Source organism: Heterodontus francisci, chromosome 10, assembly GCF_036365525.1.
Source record: "Heterodontus francisci isolate sHetFra1 chromosome 10, sHetFra1.hap1, whole genome shotgun sequence".
Classification (NCBI taxonomy): Eukaryota; Metazoa; Chordata; class Chondrichthyes; order Heterodontiformes; family Heterodontidae; genus Heterodontus; species Heterodontus francisci.
The window spans coordinates 48,258,845-48,284,190 of record NC_090380.1 but is presented as its reverse complement, the minus strand read 5'-3'; the positions used below and the strand labels follow the sequence as shown (position 1 = coordinate 48,284,190).

General features: G+C 43.5%; 1 protein-coding gene across 7 annotated transcripts in view; it reads right to left on the bottom strand.

Moving 5' to 3' along the window:
* The window catches only part of dmd (dystrophin), a 1,950,296-nt gene that overhangs the window by 257,557 nt on the left and 1,667,393 nt on the right, over positions 1–25,346 (bottom strand). For all 7 annotated transcript variants that reach the window (XM_068040560.1, XM_068040554.1, XM_068040555.1 and 4 more), the window contains 2 exons: positions 18,645–18,817; positions 2,184–2,340 (listed from right to left, as the gene is read on the bottom strand). In XM_068040560.1, coding sequence (XP_067896661.1) covers positions 2,184–2,340; positions 18,645–18,817 — 330 coding nt within the window. The remainder of the gene's footprint in view (positions 1–2,183; positions 2,341–18,644; positions 18,818–25,346) is intronic.

Here is a 25,346-nt window from a genome sequence, read left to right as displayed (position 1 = left end):
TGCAAAATGTGTTGCTCACAGATAGGTTTCATGCCTCAACTCTTGTGCCAAACTCTATATTGGGAAGGTGTATTATGACGCCATACTCAGCACTATGGTGAGAAGGTATGACATGCCTTGTGCCACATTCTGAACGCAAGGAGAAGGAAGTGCAAAGCTTCTTGTATAACAGTGGTGTCCCAAGTTTCTTGTCTTTGCAGGCTTGGGATAGCACCAGATTCAGCTGTGATGACATCTGTAATCAAATGCCCTTTTGATAATCATTGTTTCAGTTCATATATGAAGAATGGTCACTTGCATGTTGTACTGGTGGGCTTATGGTATATATGGAACCGTGCCCTAACAAGAATCACGGAACCTGGAATTTCCTCCATCTATGCCCAAAACTTATGCAAGTATCTACGCCGATCTTGCCAAAGAGAATTTTCTTCCAAACTTCCTGTGGATTTCATTTGTCTGCATTGAACTTATAAACTGGCACAAAACAAGTCTAATGCAGCACCACCAGTAGGGATAATAGCAAGTGGGCTGGGGTCTCCTGCCCCAGCACCTCACTCTAAGAGCCTCTTGTCTCTGATGCTGCTCTTTCTTTTCCATTATTATGCACAATAAGGATATGCCCAATGGAAACACTATTCCAGCCTCAGTGCACAGGACAATGGGAGTCTAAAATATTTTGGCTGTATAGAGACAGACAGACTTTGGTTAAGTGTAGTGCAGGTATCAATAAGAAAAAAATGAAAGAAAATTGTGAAGAAAATTGCTATCACATTGCAGGAATCTTAATTACACTGATATCAGGGAACTTCAAGCCCTACTGTGCCTGAATACTTGGGCTTCTGTCTATCTATGCCAGCGTGTTATTGGTGTAAATGCATAAAACTCGAATGAACTGATCTCTTGCATGGTTTTGGAGAAACAAAAATGAGAGGGAGAGTTTTATAACTCGAAGAGATGCAAATGGTCACTGAAATTTGCATGAATCAAAGTTTCCATGTAAGTCCAGTGTAAATGAGTAACACTCAAAATTCTTGCAAGAACAGCATCATGTTGCCCTTATGTCATAGTTACCCTGAAACGTTCTAGGACATTCAGCCAACGTGTTTAGGAGGGGAGAAATATATTTTGGAAATTTATTACTCAGGAAAATTACAGCCAATGCAACATAAAACCCAGCTATCAGAATTCAGTACAGAATCTTTGTCAACATTCAGCAGATACTTTCTTTCCACAGGTATGGAAGCAGTTGGTAACTCCTGTCCACAACTGTGCCAGACTCTTGCAAGAAATTATTTCTCTCTTTCAGCTAATTCACTGTTTAGTTAGGCATGGGCTAACACTACAGTTTCTACCCCGCACTGACACTAATCTTGTGTGTAATTAAATTGGGTGTTAAGTCCCAAACTAGCACCCAAGTACAGGCAGTGAGACTATCTCCTCGAGGGAGTCTCATTCTACTTTGTGTCAGTGTCAGGTCAAACCTTCACTCCCTGGATTCAGGCTACATGATAACTGCAGAGTTGGTGCAAAACTGCTTTACATTCATGCAGTTGTAGTGTGAATATACCCTTGGACAGTTTTTCTTCAAAGGGTTCATCGATGCAGAGCTCATAGTTTCTATTATATTCTTAATCCTTTTATTATGAAACAGTTTCCTATTTGAGGTATTTCAGCTTTTTCCCCCCAATTCTTTGATGTTGTGACTTAATGAAATAAATGAAAGAATAAGAAAAAAAATATTGCTTTTACATGTTTGTAAAAAGATTCTGAAAATTAAACTGTGCAGGCCAACAAAGATGCATTGTTCCTTTTTTTGGCTGCAGTGCAAATTCAACGTGCTGTGCACATCCCAGGGTCACTCAAGAAGCTTTGCGATTTAAATTTCCAAAGTTGTAAACAAAACCCAAACATGCTTTTTATCATCTCATACAGTATCCCTACATGTTCCTATTTGTTATATTGCAATGATTAATTTTGTACAGAATGAATCTGGCAAGCTAAACATACTTTGTTATTTACAGTAATAAATTCATAATCTAACCAGGAATGCTATATATTCCTCAAACAATGCAAGAGCTGCCATTTGTTTGGCAACACCAATCAGTCTTTGCAGGCAGGTATGGAGATAGGAATATTCTTCATGACAAAAGTTTGAGGCAGTGAAAATATCAAATTTTCCTTACTCGGTGAACATCATTCTGCTGTTGAACTGTGGGAACATCACCACCAATAGGCCTTTGCCTTGTCAGCTCATCATTCTTCAAATTCAGCCATGCCAGTAAGTCCTGGAGAGAGATGTGTAGCCGCTTCCACTGCTCGGCGCTCGTTTCCAGACAGGCTCTAAAAGGTAAAAAAAAAAGTACCTCAGCATTGTGTTCATCCCTATAACAACAGCAACAACAAAAACTTGGCTGCACCTACCAATTGCAACCAACTGCCCTATTTGGGTGTTGCTCTTCCCTAACCTGCAGGATGTTTCTGCTATGTTTCCAGTACCATATACTAAAACAAACCAGTACCATAAAACCTCTTCCAGCTCACTATTCAAATACATTTATTGTTTTGTATGATTAATTGAAATTGTCTCTGCAAAGCTTGTGACTAGAAATGGAGTACAATTGAAGAAATATACAAAATCTCTGAATATTATCTACAGTGTTCACTACAAAACTGAATTCTTTTGGGCCTCCTTATCTCGAGAGACAATGGATACGCGCCTGGAGGTGGTCAGTGGTTTGTGAAGCAGCGCCTGGAGTGGCTATAAAGGCCAATTCTGGAGTAACAGGCTCTTCCGCAGGTGCTGCAGAGAAATTTGTTTGTTGGGGCTGTTGCACAGTTGGCTCTCCCCTTGCGCCTCTGTCTTTTTTCCTGCCAACTACTAAGTCTCTTCGACTCGCCACAATTTAGCCCTGTCTTTATGGCTGCCCGCCAGCTCTGGCGAATGCTGGCAACTGACTCCCACGACTTGTGATCAATGTCACACGATTTCATGTCGCGTTTGCAGACGTCTTTATAACGGAGACATGGACGGCCGGTGGGTCTGATACCAGTGGCGAGCTCGCTGTACAATGTGTCTTTGGGGATCCTGCCATCTTCCATGCGGCTCACATGGCCAAGCCATCTCAAGCGCCGCTGACTCAGTAGTGTGTATAAGCTGGGGATGTTGGCCGCTTCAAGGACTTCTGTGTTGGAGATATAGTCCTGCCACCTGATGCCAAGTATTCTCCGAAGGCAGCGAAGATGGAATGAATTGAGACGTCGCTCTTGGCTGGCATACGTTGTCCAGGCCTCGCTGCCGTAGAGCAAGGTACTGAGGACACAGGCCTGATACACTCGGACTTTTGTGTTCCGTGTCAGTGCGCCATTTTCCCACACTCTCTTGGCCAGTCTGGACATAGCAGTGGAAGCCTTTCCCATGCGCTTGTTGATTTCTGCATCTAGAGACAGGTTACTGGTGATAGTTGAGCCTAGGTAGGTGAACTCTTGAACCACTTCCAGAGCGTGGTCGCCAATATTGATGGATGGAGCATTTCTGACATCCTGCCCCATGATGTTCGTTTTCTTGAGGCTGATGGTTAGGCCAAATTCATTGCAGGCAGACGCAAACCTGTCGATGAGACTCTGCAGGCATTCTTCAGTGTGAGATGTTAAAGCAGCATCGTCAGCAAAGAGGAGTTCTCTGATGAGGACTTTCCGTACTTTGGACTTCGCTCTTAGACGGGCAAGGTTGAACAACCTGCCCCCTGATCTTGTGTGGAGGAAAATTCCTTCTTCAGAGGATTTGAACGCATGTGAAAGCAGCAGGGAGAAGAAAATCCCAAAAAGTGTGGGTGCGAGAACACAGCCCTGTTTCACACCACTCAGGATAGGAAAGGGCTCTGATGAGGAGCCACCATGTTGAATTGTGCCTTTCATATTGTCATGGAATGAGGTGATGATACTTAGTAGCTTTGGTGGACATCCGATCTTTTCTAGTAGTCTGAAGAGACCACGTCTGCTGACGAGGTCAAAGGCTTTGGTGAGATCAATGAAAGCAATGTAGAGGGGCATCTGCTGTTCACGGCATTTCTCCTGTATCTGACGAAGGGAGAACAGCATGTCAATAGTCGATCTCTCTGCACGAAAGCCACACTGTGCCTCAGGGTAGACGCGCTCGGCCAGCTTCTGGAGCCTGTTCAGAGCGACTCGAGCAAAGACTTTCCCCACTATGCTGAGCAGGGAGATTCCACGGTAGTTGTTGCAGTCACCGCGGTCACCTTTGTTTTTATAGAGGGTGATGATGTTGGCATCGCGCATGTCCTGGGGTACTGCTCCCTCGTCCCAGCACAGGCATAGCAGTTCATGTAGTGCTGAGAGTATAGCAGGCTTGGCACTCTTGATTATTTCAGGGGTAATGCTGTCCTTCCCAGGGGCTTTTCCGCTGGCTAGGGAATCAATGGCATCACTGAGTTCCGATTTGGTTGGCTGTATGTCCAGCTCATCCATGACTGGTAGAGGCTGGGCTGCATTGAGGGCAGTCTCAGTGACAGCATTCTCCCTGGAGTACAGTTCTAGGTAGTGCTCAACCCAGCGGTCCATCTGTTTGCGTTGGTCAGTGATTATGTCCCCCGATTTAGATTTGAGGGGGGTGATCTTCTTGATGGTTGGCCCAAGAGCTCTCTTCATGCCATCATACATTCCTCTGATGTTTCCGGTGTCTGAGGCCAGCTGAATATGACTGCATAGGTGTTGCCAGTAGTCGTTTGCGCAACGCCTAGCTGTTCTTTGTGCAGTACTTCTGGCTGCTTTAAGTGCTGCGGATGTTAAATCGCTGGGGGCTTTCTTGTAGTTCAAAAGTGCAATGCGCTTAGCGGCTATGACAGGTTCCAGCTCTTCATTATGAGATTGAAACCAGTCTGCATTTCTCTTCGCACTTTTGCCGTAGGTGGTCAAAGCTGACTCATAGATGGCGTCTCTGATGTGGGCCCACTTGGTCTCAGCATCCCCTGTGGGAGTGTTTTGAAGGGCTGTTACAAGTGAATTTAGAAATTTTTGTAACAGCTGTGGGTGAGAAATTCTGCTCGTGTTGATGCGCGGGTGGCCCTTCTGCTTGGAATGATGCAACTTCTTTGGTCTGAGTCTAACCTTGCTGCACACCAGGGAGTGGTCGGTGTCGCAGTCCGCACTGTGGAAGCTGCGTGTGATTTGAACACTGTTTAAGGCGGCTCGCCTTGTGACAATGAGGTCTAGCTGGTGCCAACGACGTGATCTTGGGTGCCTCCATGAAACCTGGTGACAGGGTTTAGTGTGAAAGAACGAGTTGGTGATGCAGAGGTTATGATAGGTACACAACTCAAGCAGTCTCTGCCCGTTCTCATTCATCCTTCCAACGCCATAGCGCCCAAGGCAGGAGGGCCATGAGTCATGGTCGGCCCCAACCCTGGCATTAAAGTCCCCCAGCAGGAATAGGTGTTCGGTGTTGGGGATGCTGCTAATGATGTTATGGAGTTGTTCATAGAACTGGTCTTTAGCTTCAGGTGCGGAACAGAGTGTTGGAGCATAGATGCTGAGTAGGTGTACTGGACCAGAGGTGGTGAGCAGTCGGATGGACAGTATGCGTTCCGAGCCATTTGAGGGAGGCTCTATCATGCTGAGCAAGGAGTTTCTGATGGCGAAGCCCACTCCATGCTGTCTTGGTTCTTCAGGATCCCTGCCCTGCCAGAAGAAGGTGTAGTCTTGCTCTGCTAGAGAGCCACTCGCGGGGAGGCGACTGAATATTCCAAAGGTTAATACATATTATTTTCAATTTCTTGCCTAAAATGCTTTGTTTTTGCTTTCAAATAAAATAAACAACATAAAATTCAGTGTTGGCGTAGTACATTCAAAGTGGCTTACAGAGTCAGTGTCAACTGCAATTCTATAGAAAGCTTTATCTGTTGTCCCCTCTCCCCATGATTGGCATAAAGGCACTGGCTGATGCAACATTACACCACACAGATTCAAAAGGTCCGAGCTTTGATCTTAGTTATTTGAGATAAAACATTTCGCATCAATGTTCTTTGGATAGAGATGGGGGAAATAAAGTCAGTTAGAGCTTTCACTCCTGATTGTTATGCAGCGACCTTTGCTAGAAAACTTGCAAGTGAGGGTGGTAGAAGGGAACATGATCACGCACAGTTATGATGACTTTCATAGTTAAGTAGCCCTTAGAGTTGCCTATCTAGCTTCACAGAGGAATAGATACTGCAAGACTGAAAGCACCCATATCCCAGTAATGACTCAGTACTTTGAGCAGAAAAAGAGACAATATGGAAAAAAAACTTTGACTGGGAAAAGCATCAGAAACACTAACAATTTGCATCAAAAAGCTACAAGTATCTAAAGGCAATAGGTTCAAGTTACAAAGCAATTGATTCACAAAACAAAATTTTGCCCAACCATTTTTTGCAGATACAGAACATTCTGTTATTTAGCACTACATTGAACATTAGTTTGAGGGACCAAATCCTGATGACTTCCATGCAGATACAATGCACAAAACATTCTGGAACAATGATGCAGTAAGTTGCGGCAACTAGAATTCCAAGTGTTTCTGCCTTCTATTAATAACCTGAAAATAATATGAAAGTCATCCTGTGTGACAATGATTACATATCTAACTACCAGGCAGCAGTGGTCCCTGTGCTCCTATATGCTTCAGAGACTTGGACAACCTACAGTACCACTAGGGGTGCCTCCACAAGATCCTCCAAGTCCAGTAGCATGAAAGGCAGAACAACAGCAGCATCCTCTCCCAGCATTGGGGCACTAACCACCAAAACCAGCACTGCTGGGCGGGACATGTCATTCACATGCCTGACACCAGACTCCCAAAGCAGCTGATCTACTCAGATCTTGGTAGAGGCAGGAAACTCACAGGAGGACAGCAGAAAAGCTTTAGAGATGTCCTCAAAGCATCTCTGAAGAGATCAAACATCCCCGTCGACTTGTGGGAATTCCTGGCTAGAGACCGTCCTAGATAGAGAAAGCTCATTTGGGAAGGTATCGTACACCTCGAGGGACTTCATCAGGAACATGTGGAGGCGAAGTTGAGGCGTTAGAGGGAGCGCACAAACCTCCAAACTACTCATCTACCTAACCCTTCAAGCACCACCTGCCCCTCATGTAGCAGAGTCTGCAGATCACACATTGGACTTATCAGCTTTCTCAGAACCCATCGAACCAGAGTGGAAGCAAGTCATCCTCGATCCCAAGGGACTGCCGAAGAAAAAAGACAACCGAACTACATGGACCAACCATATTTGATGCAGAAAAGATAACAAGATGGGGAGATGACATGGATAGTTCAGTCTAATTTCAACTTTCCTGTTGGAGAAATGTACATGTTGCATCTAGTCCGTGAGACCCATTTCCTGCTCCCTCGGCTCCATTCTCATTAAACTACTAACCATCCAATTTCCCTTCTTACTTCCCATATTAACTTACATTGCAAATTGCTCCCACTCATTGACCACTGTTTCCCTTCCCTTTTAAAACTGGCATCATCATCATCATCATCCCCTCCTCTAAATTGTTATAAATTCAGGTATGTGTTCTTGGGTGGCATCAGTTGCTCCAATGAGTGGATCACTTCCCCTTAAATGGGCCAGGATTGACTCACACTGCCCAATATCTATCTACACAATACTGTAACCCAGGGGTGAAATAATAATAGGCTCTTGTGATCTGAACCTGATATCTGTGTCTTTTACCCTTGCCCCATCTTTATTAACAATCTTTTTGAAAGTGGAGCAAGAAAAGACTTAGGAAGATGATGCTAGATATGAACTGTTAAGTTGCTTTATTTTGCAGCAAGTGAATATACAGAGCAACCATATTGAACAGACTCTCTGAATTCAATCAGTACAACTTGTCTTTCCACAATGATACAAAAAACACTATGCCTCCCCACATCAGTCATTTTGCTTTACTTAAACAAAATAATAATTCTCATGTATTCTCCAACTGGGTTTGGTGAAAGCTTGCCCAGACAGCTTGCTGTTTAAAAATCTGATGGACATTGTGGGCTGAATTTTACTCGCCCCTCGACGTCGGGGGTCATGGCAGGGGGTTCCATAAAATACTTGCGGGGGGGGCCCACCACGACCCCCGAAGCCGAGAAGGCCCTGAAACATTTTACCAGCGGCGACCAGGCCTTGGTACGGCTCGGGCGACCTTCATTTCAATATTAAGATTAATTAATACAACATGCAAATCAACTTACCTTGTCCCGGCAGCCGTCCCACGCCGATATTACAGCCGCCATAAGAAAGTCCCGCGCCTTCGGATGCGGAGTTCTGATGTGTGACATTGGTGGGGAGGGGGGAGGAGTGAAAGCATCAGGGCAGAAGTGGGGTGGTGGGGGAAGCAGGGAAAAACCTTTTGATTGGTGGGGGGGATAACGTAGGATGGTGGGAAGGGGTCAAGTTTTATAGTTGCTCAAGGTCGGTGGGGGGGGGAAGGTCGGGATCTGCACAAATGTTTTTTGGGGGGAATGTCCAATGAATCCATTGATTCTTCCTTGTGGGTGTGGATGAGGGGATTGAGAATGTTATTAAATGCGTTACTTGAATGTTAATCATTCTACCTCTTTAAAAATTCAAATGCTCCTAAAGGGCTTGAAAATGGTGCCGGCGCCTGTGCGGTGGTGCCGGACGCCATTGCCGGGTACGAAACGGCCAGCCCCTCTATGTCATCGGGGGCGGCGCTCCACCACCTCCATTTAAATGAACCCCCGCGCGAAATATCGCGGGGGCTCAGCAGCAGCACATTCGTGCCTGTAGGCCGCCGATTTCAAAGCACGCCGCCGCGATTTGTGGCGCCATAATAAAATTCAGCCCTGTGTCTCTGTTTTCTAATCTTCCTGCTTACAATTCAAGAGGAAAGACTATGTAAGATACTGCCTGCTGACCACCCAGGACCAAAGACCTTTCAACACAATGTAGTGTAAGGTGTTTCTAGATAATTAAGATAAGCTAATGAACTGCTTATTGATTGCATTCTTTGGGGAAAATTAGCATTTCAATCATGCTCCCTCTTAGACTTGTATGAAGATACTTTGCTTTAAAACACAACACTTACATGCAACTATTCTTCCACATCTTCTCAGTGACAAAACCATCTCTCAATTCCAACTTCCCGATCGTCAAGATTCTTCAAAATGATGCATCCCATATCTGCAACTATCTGTCCTTCAACCTACCCGCCTGATTGCTCCAATCAGATTTCCACCCCTCCCACAGCAATGAAATGGCCCAAACTAAAGTAACAAATGACTTTCTCTGTGACTGTGACAGTTATCACATTATCCATAGATATCTTCCTCAGCCTCTACAAAGCCACTGACACTGTCAACCACAATTTCCTCCTCCAATGCTTCTCCTTGTAGTCCAGCTCGGGGGGATAGCTCTTGCTTGGTTCCACTTTTACATCCCTGATTGTAGCCAGAGTATCTCCGGCAATGGCTTTTATTGCCACCATCACACCATCACCTTAGGATTCGCCAAAGGTTTTGTCCTTAGGCCCCTCTTCTTCCTGACTTGCAAAGTGTCCCTTAGTGACATCATCCACACACATGGGGGCAGTTACCACATCTAAGCTGATGACATACAGCTCCACATTTCCTCCATCTCTCTTGATTCCATAACCCACCACCTTCCCCCACACTCGCACCCCCGACTGCTTCTGTGCTCTGACAACATGCCCAAATATTAGTCTCAGGTGACCGTAATTTCCTACAGACATTGGAAAGCCTGAAGCCATCATCTTCAGTCCCTGCCATAAATTTTGTATAATGCCACTGTCACGGACTTGTGTTATTTTTCGCTCCTCAGATTAAAAACTGTGTGTGTGCTTTTAAGAGTCCGATTTTTAAAAAGTACACCTTTAAGGGAGAGAACTTTCTGGAGACACAGTGTACCAGCTGCATTTTTGGTTACCCTGAGCAACAGCAGTGAAGAGAGGGGTCACATGGTATGATGTGTCCATTTGACTGTGTGTGGAGCTGGCAGAAACCAATCTGAACCAGTTAGTTCTGAGTGACTTTTCCAGTGAGGCGATCTGAAGAAAGGAGCTGTTTTATTCTCTATCAAGCAAAATTCTACAAAGATACAAGCCAAGTTAATTCCCTCAGCAAGAAAGAAAAGTTTTTCTTTTTCAACAAATTATTTGTATTGCTGTACTCATCGTTGAAAGAATTGTTTAATGCTACTGCAGCCGAACTGTTTGAATGCCTATCAAGAACAGAGTATTTTAATCAAATCTGGATGAAGAATTCGAGTGAACTTTGATTATTTTCACATCAGAAGACCTCATTGACTGGGAACGTAAAACGCAAAAACTTACTTATTTATTTTATTCTTAAGAGACAGCTAATTTAAAAAACTCTACCTTTAAAACCAGACCACTTTTACTTTTAAATGTATGTGCGTGAATGCGGGAGTTAGATTAAATGAAGAAGTTATAAGGTCTTTAGACATAGATTTATCTTAATAGTGTTTAAGATTTAGTTTTTTTTTAAAAAATAGTTAATTTGTTGTTGTCTAAAGATGCCTGGTTTGGTCTGTTTCATTCTGGGGATACTACAGCTGAAATTTTCATCCATTCCTTTGTCACCTCCAGCCTCAACTATTCCAATGCTTTTAAGGCTGGTCCCCCATTCTCCACCCTCTGCAAACTTCAGCTCATGAAAAACTCTGCTGCCCTTCTCCAGTTCTGCACCAAATCCTGCTTGCTCGATACCCCTGTCCTTGCTGACCTACATTGGTTGCTGGTCCCTCAGATTTTAAATTCCCGTTCTCATGTTTAAACCCCTTCATAGTCTCACCCCTCCCTAGCTCTGTAACCTCCTCCATCCCTACAGCCAACACCCCTGGCCCCACCCCCCCCCCCCCCACCCCAATGCTCTATTCCTTTACACCCCTGCTTCGCTTCAGTATTATCAAGGCATGCCTTCAGCTGCCTAGGCTCCACTTTCTGCAATCCTGTCACTAAACCACTCCACCTTTTCAACACCATCTCCTCCTTTGACACTCCTCCGATATCACCACCTTGATCAAACTTTTGGTCACCCCTCCTAATATTTCCATCTTTGGCTCAGTGTCCATTTTTCCTTACACTGATGTGAAACCCCTTAGGAGTCTTGCAGTACCCTGAGCAAAATTTGGGCAGTGTTATACTTGAGAGACATTGCAGCAACAAACGAGGTGTGAGCTTCATTAACGAGACAGAAGATCCCCCAAAACTGCAACAAATCTCCTACTGAAGGCCTTGGCTGAGACTGAGCCTTTTAGGAGCCAAGTGCTGGGATGACGTAGTGGAGCGAGGGGAAACCACTCCACCAGGAGACTTTGAAGCATTTCCGCCTTTACCCCAGGGACTATTGCTAGACTTTTCCAGGCGGTACAGAGGAGTGGCAGCAGCAAGGGTGGATGGAAGGCAAATGGGCTTGGAATTTGGACCCCTCCACCCAGTCAACATTCTTATGCAGTGTGTAAGGAAAGAGGGGCCAGCGGCAGTCCTTCAGAGATAGGAAGAGGAATTTCAGATTGGGGCAGTGAATTGTCTGAATTTGCCCCTTTTGCTGCTGCTATCCTGCCTGATTTGGGGCAGATCAGGAAAGTCTCAGGTTTGATTCTTGGACTGTGCTGTTAACTTGATGTCAGCCAGAGCAACAGTAAGTCTGCTACAATCAGCCTCAACACCCTGCATTAAGGAGGGAAAAAAATAGTCAACGTTACTGTTCCTGATTGCTAATCATGACCCTCTATTAATAGTGCACAAATCTGGAACTCAGGTGTGGGCGAGATCTGGCTTAGTTGCAGCAACAGCACATGTGAAGAATGGCCCTTTTGGTGAAATACCAATAGGCTCTTGGTACCAGTACGAGTAGGCACATCGAGGAGAGGAGGACAACATGTTTTAAAAAGACAAAAGCATCTGCACAAAAAGCCATCTGTCTGACAAGACACTTGCATCTGCTGCCTCATGAATTCTCCCACCAGCCAGTTTGGTAGCTCTGCACGGGAGTTATCAGAGCAAGTTGTTCCGCAAACTATCCAAAGAAATCTCAAAATGCACATCAATATCCCGTTAAGCTGAATATCAGTGTTTTCTCTGTGAATCTAAACCGTTAAGTTGAATAACTTTCTCCTTGATCCAGTAATTAAAGTAGATAATTTCATAAGTAAGCTTGTGTAAAAGGCAAAAAAGAAGTTGACATTTTTATTAATAGCCCGTGAATAATCCTCTGTCTATTTCTAGCTTCTAATGGCAAAAAGAATGTCATTATTATCCAATGTTGCCAGTTTTTGAACAAGATGAATCTTTCTGCCAATACATTTGTTTTGAATAGGGTTTTTGTCACCCATAGAGACTTATTCAGTTTGACTCAAGCTGAAAACAGTTGCTTGGTCCATATATGAACTTCTCTCCCAACAGGCATCAGTAATTGTCCAAGAATGGGCGCTGGGCCACAGTGTTGACCAGCAGTCCTGACCCCGTTGTATCAAAAACCAGACTACATTTTTAAGGCTGCTCGTGTTGCAATTCTACACAATTATTTTGTAGAAAGAATCATTCTCAGGCAAATAATTAAAAAGCAAAGTAGACTGATGGCTGGGTTGAACTGCTGGCTTTCATTATACCAGCAGTCATGTTACAGAAATTAAGTGGATAAATTTACTGCGCAGCAAGTAGCGTAAGACCCAGCTCAGGGAGGCTGCCTCACACAATGCCGGCTTTGCGTGGGCTGCAGTAATATACTGTACGGTTAGCTTTTCACCACTAAAATTCTAACCAGCACTAGGGACACTCGTGAGCACACACACATACAAGGACAGATTGTGCAATGCTTTGCTTGTCTAACTATAGAGCTAGCGGTGTAAATGATCGCCTCCAGCTAACTGGTATCTTTAGCACTGAAGTATTATTAGTGAAAACATGTCTGCAACACTTCTGTAGGAATAGTAATGGTCAGAGGCAGTCATCTGGATGCTTTGTGATACTATGTACATGTTGTTCATATACTGCTTCTGCCCTTAAGCACATTTCAGGTGTGTCTGTTGGCCGAGGCAGTCAGCAACCAAACCATACAATCCAGAGAGGTCTCAGGTACTACAGAAGTCTGTAGAGTTTGCTGATCTCATTTAGGGCAGAAGCCAGGCTCATGTGGCCTCAGAAGACCTGAGCTGGGGTGATGAATATCAGACAAGCTTCCTGATCTAATTGCTATTCAACAATTACAGCTGGAAGTGTGCCCACATTGACATCAAGTGAGGATAACAGTGGCTTAGCTGTAATGCTCAATGCAGTTGAATAGCTAACTGATGCTCACTGTCTGGGTTCACACATGGGTATCAGATGAGTAAGGTACTGGAAGGTGAGCAGCAGCTGTGTAACAATACCTGGAAATTGGTGAATAAAAGAAGCAAAAATCTGCACCACTCATGTATGTTTCATTTTTGCTGCAGGATACATACTTCTTGTACCAAAGACACACAGCTGAAAAAATAGTGTTTCATTTGCTGCGAATATTACTATTCACATTTGCAATTCAAAGTACTGACAGCAGCTGAAAACTGTGTGTCAAGTAATTACTTAATCTGATCAATATATGAACAGGCTAATAGGATTTTTACTCTTTATAGTTAAAATGTGTACGAATCTAAATTGAAAAAGAAACGTGAGCAATCTCCACCACTGAGACATGGATTAAAGTATTATGGGACATAATACCTTTAGAAAATTGACCTATTCACTGAGGCTGAGACAGGATCAGTTTGAGAAAGAGTGCTCCCCACCTCCCCACCCAACCCCACATCTGAATATCTGCAAACAAGCAACTAATCCGATTTCACCTCCAAGGGGAGATCGATGTCCTTCAAACTCCAAACAATGGATTTTATACCGTATGTCTCTCTGATCCTTGCAAACTGGTATTTCTAGCAACATTACTGTTATTTCACAAACAAGATGCACAAATCAGAGAAAAACCTACTGACCTCAGCAAATAAAAATTCCTAAAAGACATCAGTGATAGAAATTAAATCTATAAACGTAGTATGGTCTCTTGAAAGAAAATGAAAAATCAGTTTCTGCCCACCAGTCGAAAATATATGTTTGTGTTTTTACAACAGATTTTTGTTATTTATTGGTGGGCAAGTCAAACATCTAAAGATAAAATAAATGAAATGTGTGAGCAACCAGTCTAGCAATGATTACAAGTTTGACTGATTGACAGGTGTTTGTAAGAAAGCTTAGTCTTCAGAGCAACTCTAAATCCTATTACAATAGGGTAGTCAGTATATTGGATTTATTTAAATGAGAGACTGATATCATCTGGATAAAGAAATGGAATCATCTCTGGATGCTGTCGGATGTCTGATACCATGTCAAGGCAATCATCACTTCGCTAGAAGACAAGGTTGGCTTTTATTAGTTTTCAAAAAGAAAACAAAATAAAAAATACTGATGTGAAAATCCTTTATCAAAAATATGTGTGGCGTGCGCACCCCATTGAAATCAGGAATAGCCAGCTCATGTCAGCAACACAGAGTTGGTTGACAATTTATTTTGTGGACATTGTGCTCTAAAGGTAAATTAATATGCTAAGAAATTGAACATTATGTTTTAACGTTTACACCCAGTGTCAGCATTTAGTAGTCCCCAGTTGCTCCCCTGGAGGCTCAATGGATAAATACACTTCCAGGTGTGGCTGTGGGCTATGCTGATCAGGAAGATCCCAGTTTTGATTCTTGGCATGTACTGAGTTGGCCAATCCTAACCTTATCTAAGAAGAACATTCAAAAGCCCCCTGTGGAACCCCACACCACTGGTCTAAGGAGAGAGCAAGGGAGAGGGGTGGGCAGAACAATCAGCTAGAGTTTCTGCTCCTCATCATTCTCCAGTGCATCCTGCCAAATAAAAAACTTGCGGACCTTGGATGCGGACTGGATTAGGGTTGGCTATGATGCCCATGGTCAAGTCACTTGCTGGCACTGTGCCCAAGCTCACTTGGAGAATGGGCAGATAGGCCAGGTACTCAAGGGCTGTGAGTGCAACTGAACATGAATCAGTGCTCTCAGGAGAGGAAAGGAGATGGGATAAAAGAAAAACAAAATTGACCAACTTCAAACAAGATTCCCACAGCAACACTGTGACAATTTGGCTTCGAATACCAGCCATAAACGATTTAGTTCAGAACAGTATTTATGCACAGAAGAGGATGCAATGAGATGATTTGTAATGGAAATTAAAGGTCACATCTGATGCCACAAGTTCTTTTTATCTTCAGTTTTAATAAAAACTGAGGCAACAGCATGCAAAACGCACCAGGAAGTTTCAAACTGCAGCAGATGTAGAGTCTGCTCCAATGCAAACCTATCCTGAGGAAAACATGCAGACAGGTCTGCAGATCGCTCAGAGCAGGTGATTCCTAACTGTCTCAGGAACTGAATCTCTACAAAGTCAAATGTAACAAATGTGAGCCTTACTATTTACCTGATTACGGTTGTTTTAATCTGTGTTTTTTTGCTACATATGTCATACAGTAATATATTCGTCAGTTTATGTATTGCTGTGTCTCAATTCTGTGTGTGTGTCTGTGTGCGTGTGCGCATATAAATTTCTACCTGGCAAGCATTGTGGTTATTGCTAATCATCCTGGCAGAGTTGCAGAAGACAGGCAAATATCGTTGTTGGCATAAAACTGGAAATGAAGAATACGCAAAAAATCTGACTGTTCTTTGACAGCGCCTGAGTTGTAATGTACAGCATCACTTAGAAGGTGTGGTGATTTATATAAGTAACATTAATGTGTTATTAATATTGAATGTTAATGATGCTCATTAGCTTCACTCAAGCTTCGGGCAGGAATTCAGCCCTCTGACTGACGAATGAGGTACTTCCACAGGCAATTAAAGTTTGCTGCTTCAGTTGTGTGCTGTTTGCAGCCTTGACATTCAGAATAAAGGAAAAATCTGCACCACCGAAAGATTATTCCCTAATAGAATGTCAAAACCAACTTGATCCTGCTGAGATTCAGCTTATACAAGAATGTGCCATGCTATTGGCCTTCAATATGTACTCAAGGAAAACTGGATGTGTCCAGAAACTAAGCTTTCAAGAACAAAGAACAAAGAAAATTACAGCACAGGAACAGGCCCTTCGGCCCTCCAAGCCTGCGCCGATCCAGATCCTCTATCTAAACCTGTCGCCTACTTTCTAAGGGTCTGTATCTCTTTGCTTCCTGCCCATTCATGTATCTGTCTAGATACATCTTAAAAGACGCTATCGTGCCCGCGTCTACCACCTCCGCTGGCAACGCGTTCCAGGCACCCACCACCCTCTGCGTAAAGAACTTTCCACGCATATCCCCCCTAAACTTTTCCCCTCTCACTTTGAACTCGTGACCCCTAGTAATTGAATCCCCCACTCTGGGAAAAAGCTTCTTGCTATCCACCCTGTCTATACCTCTCATGATTTTGTACACCTCAATCAGATCCCCCCTCAACCTCCGTCTTTCTAATGAAAATAATCCTAATCTGCTCAACCTCTCTTCATAGCTAGCGCCCTCCATACCAGGCAACATCCTGGTGAACCTCCTCTGCACCCTCTCCAAAGCAACTACATCCTTTTGGTAATGTGGCGACCAGAACTGCACGCAGTATTCCAAATGTGGCCGAACCAAAGTCTTATACAACTGTAACATGACCTGCCAACTCTTGTACTCAATACCCCGTCCGATGAAGGAAAGCATGCCGTATGCCTTCTTGACCACTCTATTGACCTGCGTTGCCACCTTCAGGGAACAATGGACCTGAACGCCCAAATCTCTCTGTACATCAATTTTCCAGGACTTTTCCATTTATTGTATAGTTCACTCTTGAATTGGATCTTCCAAAATGCATCACCTCGCATTTGCCCGGATTGAACTCCATCTGCCATTTCTCTGCCCAACTCTCCAATCTATCTATATTCTGCTGTATTCTCTGACAGTCCCCTTCACTATCTGCTACTCCACCAATCTTAGTGTCGTCTGCAAACTTGCTAATCAGACTACCTATACTTTCCTCCAAATCATTTATGTATATCACAAACAACAGTGGTCCCAGCACGGATCCCTGTGGAACACCACTGGTCACACGTCTCCATTTTGAGAAACTCCCTTCCACTGCTACTCTCTGTCTCCTGTTGCCCAGCCAGTTCTTTATCCATCTAGCTAGTACACCCTGGACCCCATGCGACTTCACTTTCTCCATCAACCTACCATGGGGAACCTTATCAAACGCCTTACTGAAGTCCATGTATATGACATCTACAGCCCTTCCCTCATCAATCAACTTTGTCACTTCCTCAAAGAATTCTATTAAGTTGGTAAGACATGACCTTCCCTGCACAAAACCATGTTGCCTATCACTGATAAGCCCATTTTCTTCCAAATGGGAATAGATCCTATCCCTCAGTATCTTCTCCAGCAGCTTCCCTACCACTGACGTCAGGCTCACCAGTCTATAATTACCTGGATTATCCCTGCTACCCTTCTTAAACAAGGGGACAACATTAGCAATTCTCCAGTCCTCCGGGACCTCATCCCTGTTCTCACAAATGGCAAAGGTTTCAGCTTCCCGGTCAGAATTAGAAGTTCATTTTGAGGGAATCAGCACATTAAAAAGTCAAAGAAACCTGATCGCAGAATCATTGGATGGATATGGTAAATGTTTCCAATGTCATGTTAGTGGATATCTGAAATGTAATCCCTTTGGAATATCAGTGCCGGAACTGAGAATGCTGAGCAGAGATTTATGCGTACAAGGAACGCAATGCCACTTGCTACACAGTACTGTATTGTTCTCCAGACAACAACTGCACTGTTGAGTGATTTCCAGTGGGAGAGAGGGCAGCAGAGTGAGTCCTAAAACCAGCAGTTCAGTGCATACACTGCACACATAAGCTTTCCACAAAGACAGGAAAATCCATCATTAGTTTTCCTAAGGGAGTCTTTCAGTCTCATGAAAAGAAGAAGCCCACTAAAAAGTTACTTTTCCTGGTAAAAATGTTATTCCTGTGTAGTGACAGGGCTGGCGTTACTACACCTGCAACACTGGAAACCAGCCTACAGACTCACTGGGGAATATTGGACACCAAAATATTGTGACGTACTGTGAAGTGCAGGAGTCACGATAATCGGTATTTCCTCTTTTCTTCATTATCATCACCACTGTAAACATTATAAATTAGCTTGAAGAGATTAATTAAGACCCCTTCCCCCATTTCCTTTCCATTTAGTTCTTTTTTCTCCCTCTTGTTTCCTGAAGGTTATTACTGGCTTGGCTATAGTTCCGCGGATGTCAGCAGTCTCCCAGTACCAAGGCCCTATGTTTGTGAGCCGGGGCAGTGAACATCAGGCAGTCTGTCATGCTTAGTATCACATCACACTGTACATTACATTTACCAAACTGCTATCAGTGGAAATATCCAATGTTTTATCTTATAAAACTTAACATCACTGCATTATGCTAATAATTTTGAAGTAACATTTCGAGGCAGAAATGCTAAACTCTTCCCTTTACATAGGACTCAAAAGTAAATCTTACTTTTTCCAGATGAGCACAGGTGAAATGCCTTACCTAATATTTAGCGATTTTTTCCTGAGTTCAGTCCAATGAAAGTTCATGTCATCAAGACGTCTCTGCAGCAAAACCCCATCCTCCGCACCCTCCAGACCTTTAAGTATTTTCTGTCCGTTCTCATCCAAGTTATGATAAGTGTCAGTGTGAGAATCAATTTCTGACTGAAGATCCTGTGAAAGAAGACAAAGGAAAAAATACAAATTTCTTTTGTATCCATCGATTTGCCAAAAATGGCTTTCACAGCCAGGACAATCACCGAACTGTGTGTGACTTCATGTTTTTCTCAATTCAATAATAAATTGGAAATAATATTGACAACAAAACAAATCAAAAAATATACTCCTGACACCACTGACCTTTACATAATAAGTTTTTCTTTGCAGCATCTTGAGTCTAAACCTTGGAAGGATGCAGAGGTTTTGAGGCGTCTGCATTGTGCCTGGGATGGTTTATTCGGGAAACCACAGACCCTTGTGCACTTTCTACTCAATATTGTGTACTGGAAAGGAACCAGCCTCAACATTCAATGTTGCATAACCAACCCAAAGGATACAAAACCATCATTCAGGGCAGTGGCCTTTCAGCAACAGAACAGTTGAATAGGCCACTCATAAAATTAGCTCTGTCTTTTATAGAATAAAGCAGCATCACAGTTCTCAATTCTCTTTAAATTTTAAAGGGCTGTGGCATGTGAACATTCCTTAAACAGATGCCACACTCCAATTTGCAAACAGCTAAGCATATCCCAGCATACCAATCCACCTACAGGCTTGATTGGGCTTATTGTACAACATTAAGCGAGCTTTTTGCTTTTCTGTACATCAAGCAATTGTTTTCTTTTCATCCTCATGATCCTTCCCACATGCATCCTCTCAAAAAGAAATACAGTGCGGGAGTGTTGATGTAGGTAAACTCTGATAACCCAAACTGTCAGGTCTGTCAACATTGGACAAATCCTAAACAAGAGTCAGTTCACTCATGAGTCAAATAGTTGAGACATCTACGCCCACCTAAATCAGAAACACGGCTAAAAACAAGCTAAATCTGCCAAATGGGTCGCAGGGAACAAACACATTTTAAAACTCAAAGTAAGATTGAAGATGCTGGAAATACAGAACAGGCTCATCAGCATCTTTGATGATTGCTCCAATCACAATTCCACAGATAATGAAGCAGTCCATGCTGGTATGCAGCAAAACAGGAACAACATCCAGCACAAATGCTAGGCAACGAGCATCTCCAACAAGGAAGAGTCTAACCATCTTCCTTTGTCATTCAATGGCAATACCAGTGCTAAATCCTCCACTCTTATCCTGGGAGCCAGCATTGACCAGAAATTAAACTGGAATAGCTAGATATATATATTAATGCTGTGGCTACCACAGCAGTTCAGAGGTAGGGGTTGGGGTGTGAAGACATACTGCTCTTGGCTAATGAGCCTAGCGACTCTGATCTTGGGGCCCAGCCTTCAAAAGTACAATAATTCAGGAGCATTGGTCTCATGTGAAGGCAGCAGAGGTGTGGTTTTGTACATGTGATTGAGAGGATAGATAAGTGGAAGGAGTCTATTACCTTCCTCTGCTACACATTGCAGGAAGTTTCTCTCAACTGGAGCAGCCTTGGGAGATTTCTGTGCCAACAAGAATGCAGGAAGAGCTTATAAAGACTTTGAAGTGACAGCTACCATTGGCTGAATGGACGGCTTGAGGGTAAGTCTGAATGCTACACTTGCACAGTGCTTCCAAGACCTCATTGGGACTATTCAGTCTGTGATGACACTAACCTGAGCCTATGTTCAAAAATAATGGCCTGCAAGGGGTGGGTGCAGATGTTGTTATCGCTCCAGAGAGTGGCAATGAACTCACTTCTTTAAGGCCCTCACATGAGGCAGCTTCAGACATGGGCCTTGCTACTGCAGAAACTGATCCCCCTGGTACAGCCCCTACCCTGAGATTAGATAACCCAGACCCATCGTGGTCACCCACTGTTCAACCTCACCTCAATCAGGGAGCACTTCATAGGAGTAGTAGATTAGGAACTAGAATAAGTAAGGCGGTTGACACAAAGGGTAGTTCTAGCATTAAGCAGTTGTACAAAGGAAGAATTGACTTTTTTGCCACTTGCTGTTGAATGTTGCTGTATGAAGTAAAGACAGCTTGCTCACATGAAGTTTTGAGTTCATTACAGTATTGGTTTTCAACTTTCAGCAACTGGATGGCAGCCTGCCACATCCAGTCATGAATGGTGGTGGACAATTAAATAACTATCCAGAGGAGCAGGCTCCAAAAGTATCACTATCCTCAATGATGGCAGAGCCCAGCACATCAGTGCAAAATGCAAGTCTGAAGCATTTGCAACCATCTTCAACCAGAGGTAATAAGTGGATGATCCATCTCAGCCTTCTCCTGAGGTCCCCACCATCATAGATACCAGTCTTCAGACAATTCGATTCACTCCACATGATATAAAGAAACAGCTGAAGGCATTGGATACAGCAAGGGCTGTGGAGCCTGACAATATCCCGACTGTAGTACTAAAGACTTGTGCTCCAGAATTAGCTGCATCCTTAGCCAAGCTGTTCCAGTACAGCTACAACACAGGCATCTACCTGATAATGTGAAAATTTGCCCAGGTATGTCCTGTCCACAAAAAGCAAGACAAATCCAATCCAGCCACCACATCAGCCTACTCTCGATCATCAGAAAAGTGATGCAAGATGTTGTTGACAGTGCTACCAACTAGCACTTACTCAGCAACAACCTCCTCACTGATGCTTAGTTTGGGTTCCGTGAGGGCCACTCGGCTCCAGACGACATTTTAACCTTGGTCCAAACATTGACATGGACAAAAGATCTGAATTCAAGACGGGGGGGTGGGGAAGTGAGTGTGTCTGCCATTGACATCAAGGCAGCATTTGACAGTGTGTGGCATCAAGGAGCCCTAACAAAAGAGTCAATGGAAATCAACAACGCACCAAGACTCCTGCGACAGCACCTTCCAAACCCGTGACTTCTACCACCTAGAAGGACAAGGGCAGCAGATGCATGGGAACACCACCATCTGCAAGTTTTCCTCCAAGTCACACACCAGCCTGACTTGGAACTATATCGCTGTTCCTTCACTGTCGCTGGGTCAAAATCCTGGAACTCCCTTCCTAACAGCACTGTGGGTGTATCTACCTCACATGAACTGCAGTGGTTCAAGATGGCAGCTCACCACCACCTTCTCAAGAGCAATTAGGAATGGGCAATAAATGCTGGCCTAGCCAGCGATGCCCATATCTCATGAACAAATTAAAAAAAGGGGAAAACTCTCCACTGCTTGGAGTCATACCTAGCACAAAGGAAGATGGTTATGGTTGTTGGAGGAAAATCATCTTAGCCCCAGGAGATCACTGCAGGGGTTCTTCAGGGTAGAGTCCTAGGCCCAACCACCTTCAGCTGTTTCATCAATGACCTTTCTGCCAACATAACGTCAGAAGTGGGGATGTTCGCTGATGATTGCACAATGTTCAGTACGATTCTCAGCTCCTTACAATACTGAAGAAGCCCATGCCCGCATGCAGCAAGATCTGGACAACATTCAGGCTTGGGTGATAAGTAGCAAGTAACATTTGCACAACACAAGTGCCAGGCAATGACCATCTCTAACAAGAGAGAATTTAACTATCTCCCCATGACATTCAATGGCATTACCATCATTGAATTCCCCCACCAACATCCTGAGAGCTACTGTTGACCAGAAACTGAACTGGACCAGCCACATAAATACTGTGGCTACAAGAGCAGGTCAGAAGCTGGGAATTCTGCAGTGAGTAACTCACCTCCTGACTTCCCAAAGCCTGTCTAGCGTCTGCAAGGCACAAGTTAGGAGTGTGATGGAATACTCTCCACTTGCCTTAATGGGTGCAGCTCCAACAACACTCAAAAAGCTCGACATTATCTAAGACAAAGCAGCTCGCTTGATTGGCACCCCATCCACCAACTTAAACATTCACTCCCTCCACCACCAGCGCACAGTGGCAGCAGTGTGTTCCATCTACAAGATGCGCTGCAGCAACTCGCCAATGCTTCTTTGACAGCACCTTCCAAACCCGCAACATCTACCACTTAGAAGGACAAGGGTCACAGACGCATGGAAACACCAAGTTCCCCTCCCAGCCACACACCATCCTGACTTGGAATATATCGCTGTTCCTTCACTGTCACTGGGTGAAAATCCTGGAACTCCCTCCCAAACAGCACTGTGGCTGTACCTACACAACATGGACTGCAGCAGTTCAAGAAGGTCACTCACAAAAACCTTCTCAAGGGCAATTAGGGATAGGCAATAAATTCTGGCCTTGCCAGCGATGTCCACACCCCAAGAATAATAAATTATAAGGGGAAATCTAGACTTATCTCTTGTCAAGGGCTTTGGCAGAGGTCTTAAAACGTGTCTGATTTTGACAGGGAAGAATAGGCAGGTACGAATTGACATTATTTGGTGAGTCAGCATTTATTTATTGGCTGTTCTGGGGTATTAATAGTGCTCTTTTTGCTGTTGTAGCTCGTTCTCCTGTTCCACTGTATGCTGTGGGGATGTTAAGACTTCTTGGTCTGTAGAACCTGTGAGTGTTTTTATTTAGGAAAGAGATACTTTAGGTAATGCCTGATTCTAAGAGCCTCTAAACTAGCCTCTTCCATATCTTCATCCTCCTCTTGATAATATTAAAACAAAGAGATTTCTGTTGTGAAATCTATGTCTATAGTACAAAGCGATGCTTTAAGCAAGACTGAGTGAAGAAAAATATGAGAACATATGAAACAGGGCTAGGAGTAGACCATTCGAGCCTGCTCCACTATTCAGTAAGATCATGGATGATCTTCCACCTCAACTTTACCTTCCAGCATTATTCCCATATCCCTTATTTCCCTTAGTACCCAAACATCTATCGACCTCTGTCTTGAATAAACTCAATGACTGAGCATCCACAACTCTCTGGAGTACAGAATTCCAAAGATTCACAACACTTGTAGTAAAGAAATTTCTCCTCATCTCAGTCCTAAATGTCCAACCCTTCTTCTGAGACTGTGACCCCATGTTCTAGACTCCCCAGCCAGGGGAAACATCCTCCCAGCGTCTAAACTGTCAAGTTCTCCAATAATTTTATATGTTTCAATGAGATCACCTCTCATTCTTAAATTCTACGGAATATAGTTATGATATAATATGGGAAAAAAGTTGCAGCAAAAGATTCAACACCCACCTTCCCTTACTTCCTGCCACCCCCACCCGCCACCGCCGCCGTCCCCCGCCCCCAACCCCCATCCCAAAGTCCCAAAAGAAATTGTGGCGGATTTAAGTCTGTAGCATTTAAGAGCACATATTACTCTGTTTACAGCCACAAAACTAGTGGCAATTCAGAAGCAAATCCAGGCCCCCATGTGCAATGTCAAGGGAGATCAATTAGTATATATTACAAACATGTATACATTTTATATCGATACATATTATTTAATCCAAGCTGTGAGCAGGACGATGGAACAGGTTCACCTTGTGACTGTTTATTTATGGGGCCGACCAAATGTGACAGTAGGTTACTTGGTAAGCTACCAGTAGAAATACTACATTGATATCCCCGTATATTTGAAAAGCAGCCTTTCAAATCAGGCTATTGCAGACCTCTCTCATCCTTTACAGACCAGATACAAACATTTAACATGGATGGTAACTGGAACAGGTTAACGTTTCTCAATAAAATTTATCTGTACTTTTATTTTGCAACAAAGTTATTTCTTGTGGTTGTTCATTGATAAATGTCCTATTTTATCATTATAGATCATTGAGCAATAAATGTCTGTTTGCACATAACAATCAATTAAAGTGATATATCTTAAGTCCAAAAGCTGCAGTGCAACACAAAAATGGTTGTTATAAATATATAAGCCTGGAAAATTTTGCCAGCAATGTTATTGTATACACAACATACATGTATCAAATTCTTCTGTTATTTTAAGGACGTTAATCGCTCCGTTAAAATGTCAGAGGAATTAGATATGTACAGTACATATTAAATACTTGTATGATAACATCACTTAGAGTAATTTCCAGGCTATGGGTGCCATCCTTATAATTTAATGATACAGCAAGCTTTTATTTTGAAGGGTACAGCCCTGAATTATACAATCGCTCTCTTGCAGCCAAGATCCTTGATGTGCTTGTGGATGCACAGGGCGGGAAGAAAGAACAAGTCCCAGTTTCACACAGCTAAATATTCATAGGCTTATTTCCATATACATTGGCCAATATCCTCCAAGTACAATGATTAGGACCAGATTCTTCTTCTCTGGTTCTGGTTTTAAAAGGGAAAATATATTTGGTTTGAATAAGTGTTGCCACAGCAAGAAACCTGATTGCTCTGATATTGTTTTATCATAAGAAAACAAGAATGAATTTGATACTTTTTTTTGCAATTGACTTGGAACTACAACTATCTTCAGTAAGTACCAAGAATAATTCCACGGCTTAATTTATTTAAGGCTAGAGTTAATTTTCACTTTGGGCCTGGGTGATAAACTGGTGGTTGTGGATCCACTGCCTGGCGTACACCTGCCTGATACCCCACATAGAAAGGTAAATCGGGCACGGTGTATAACGGGCAGTGAATTCACAACCACTAGTTTTGTGTCCAAAGTGAAAATTGCCTCCCTCCCCCAC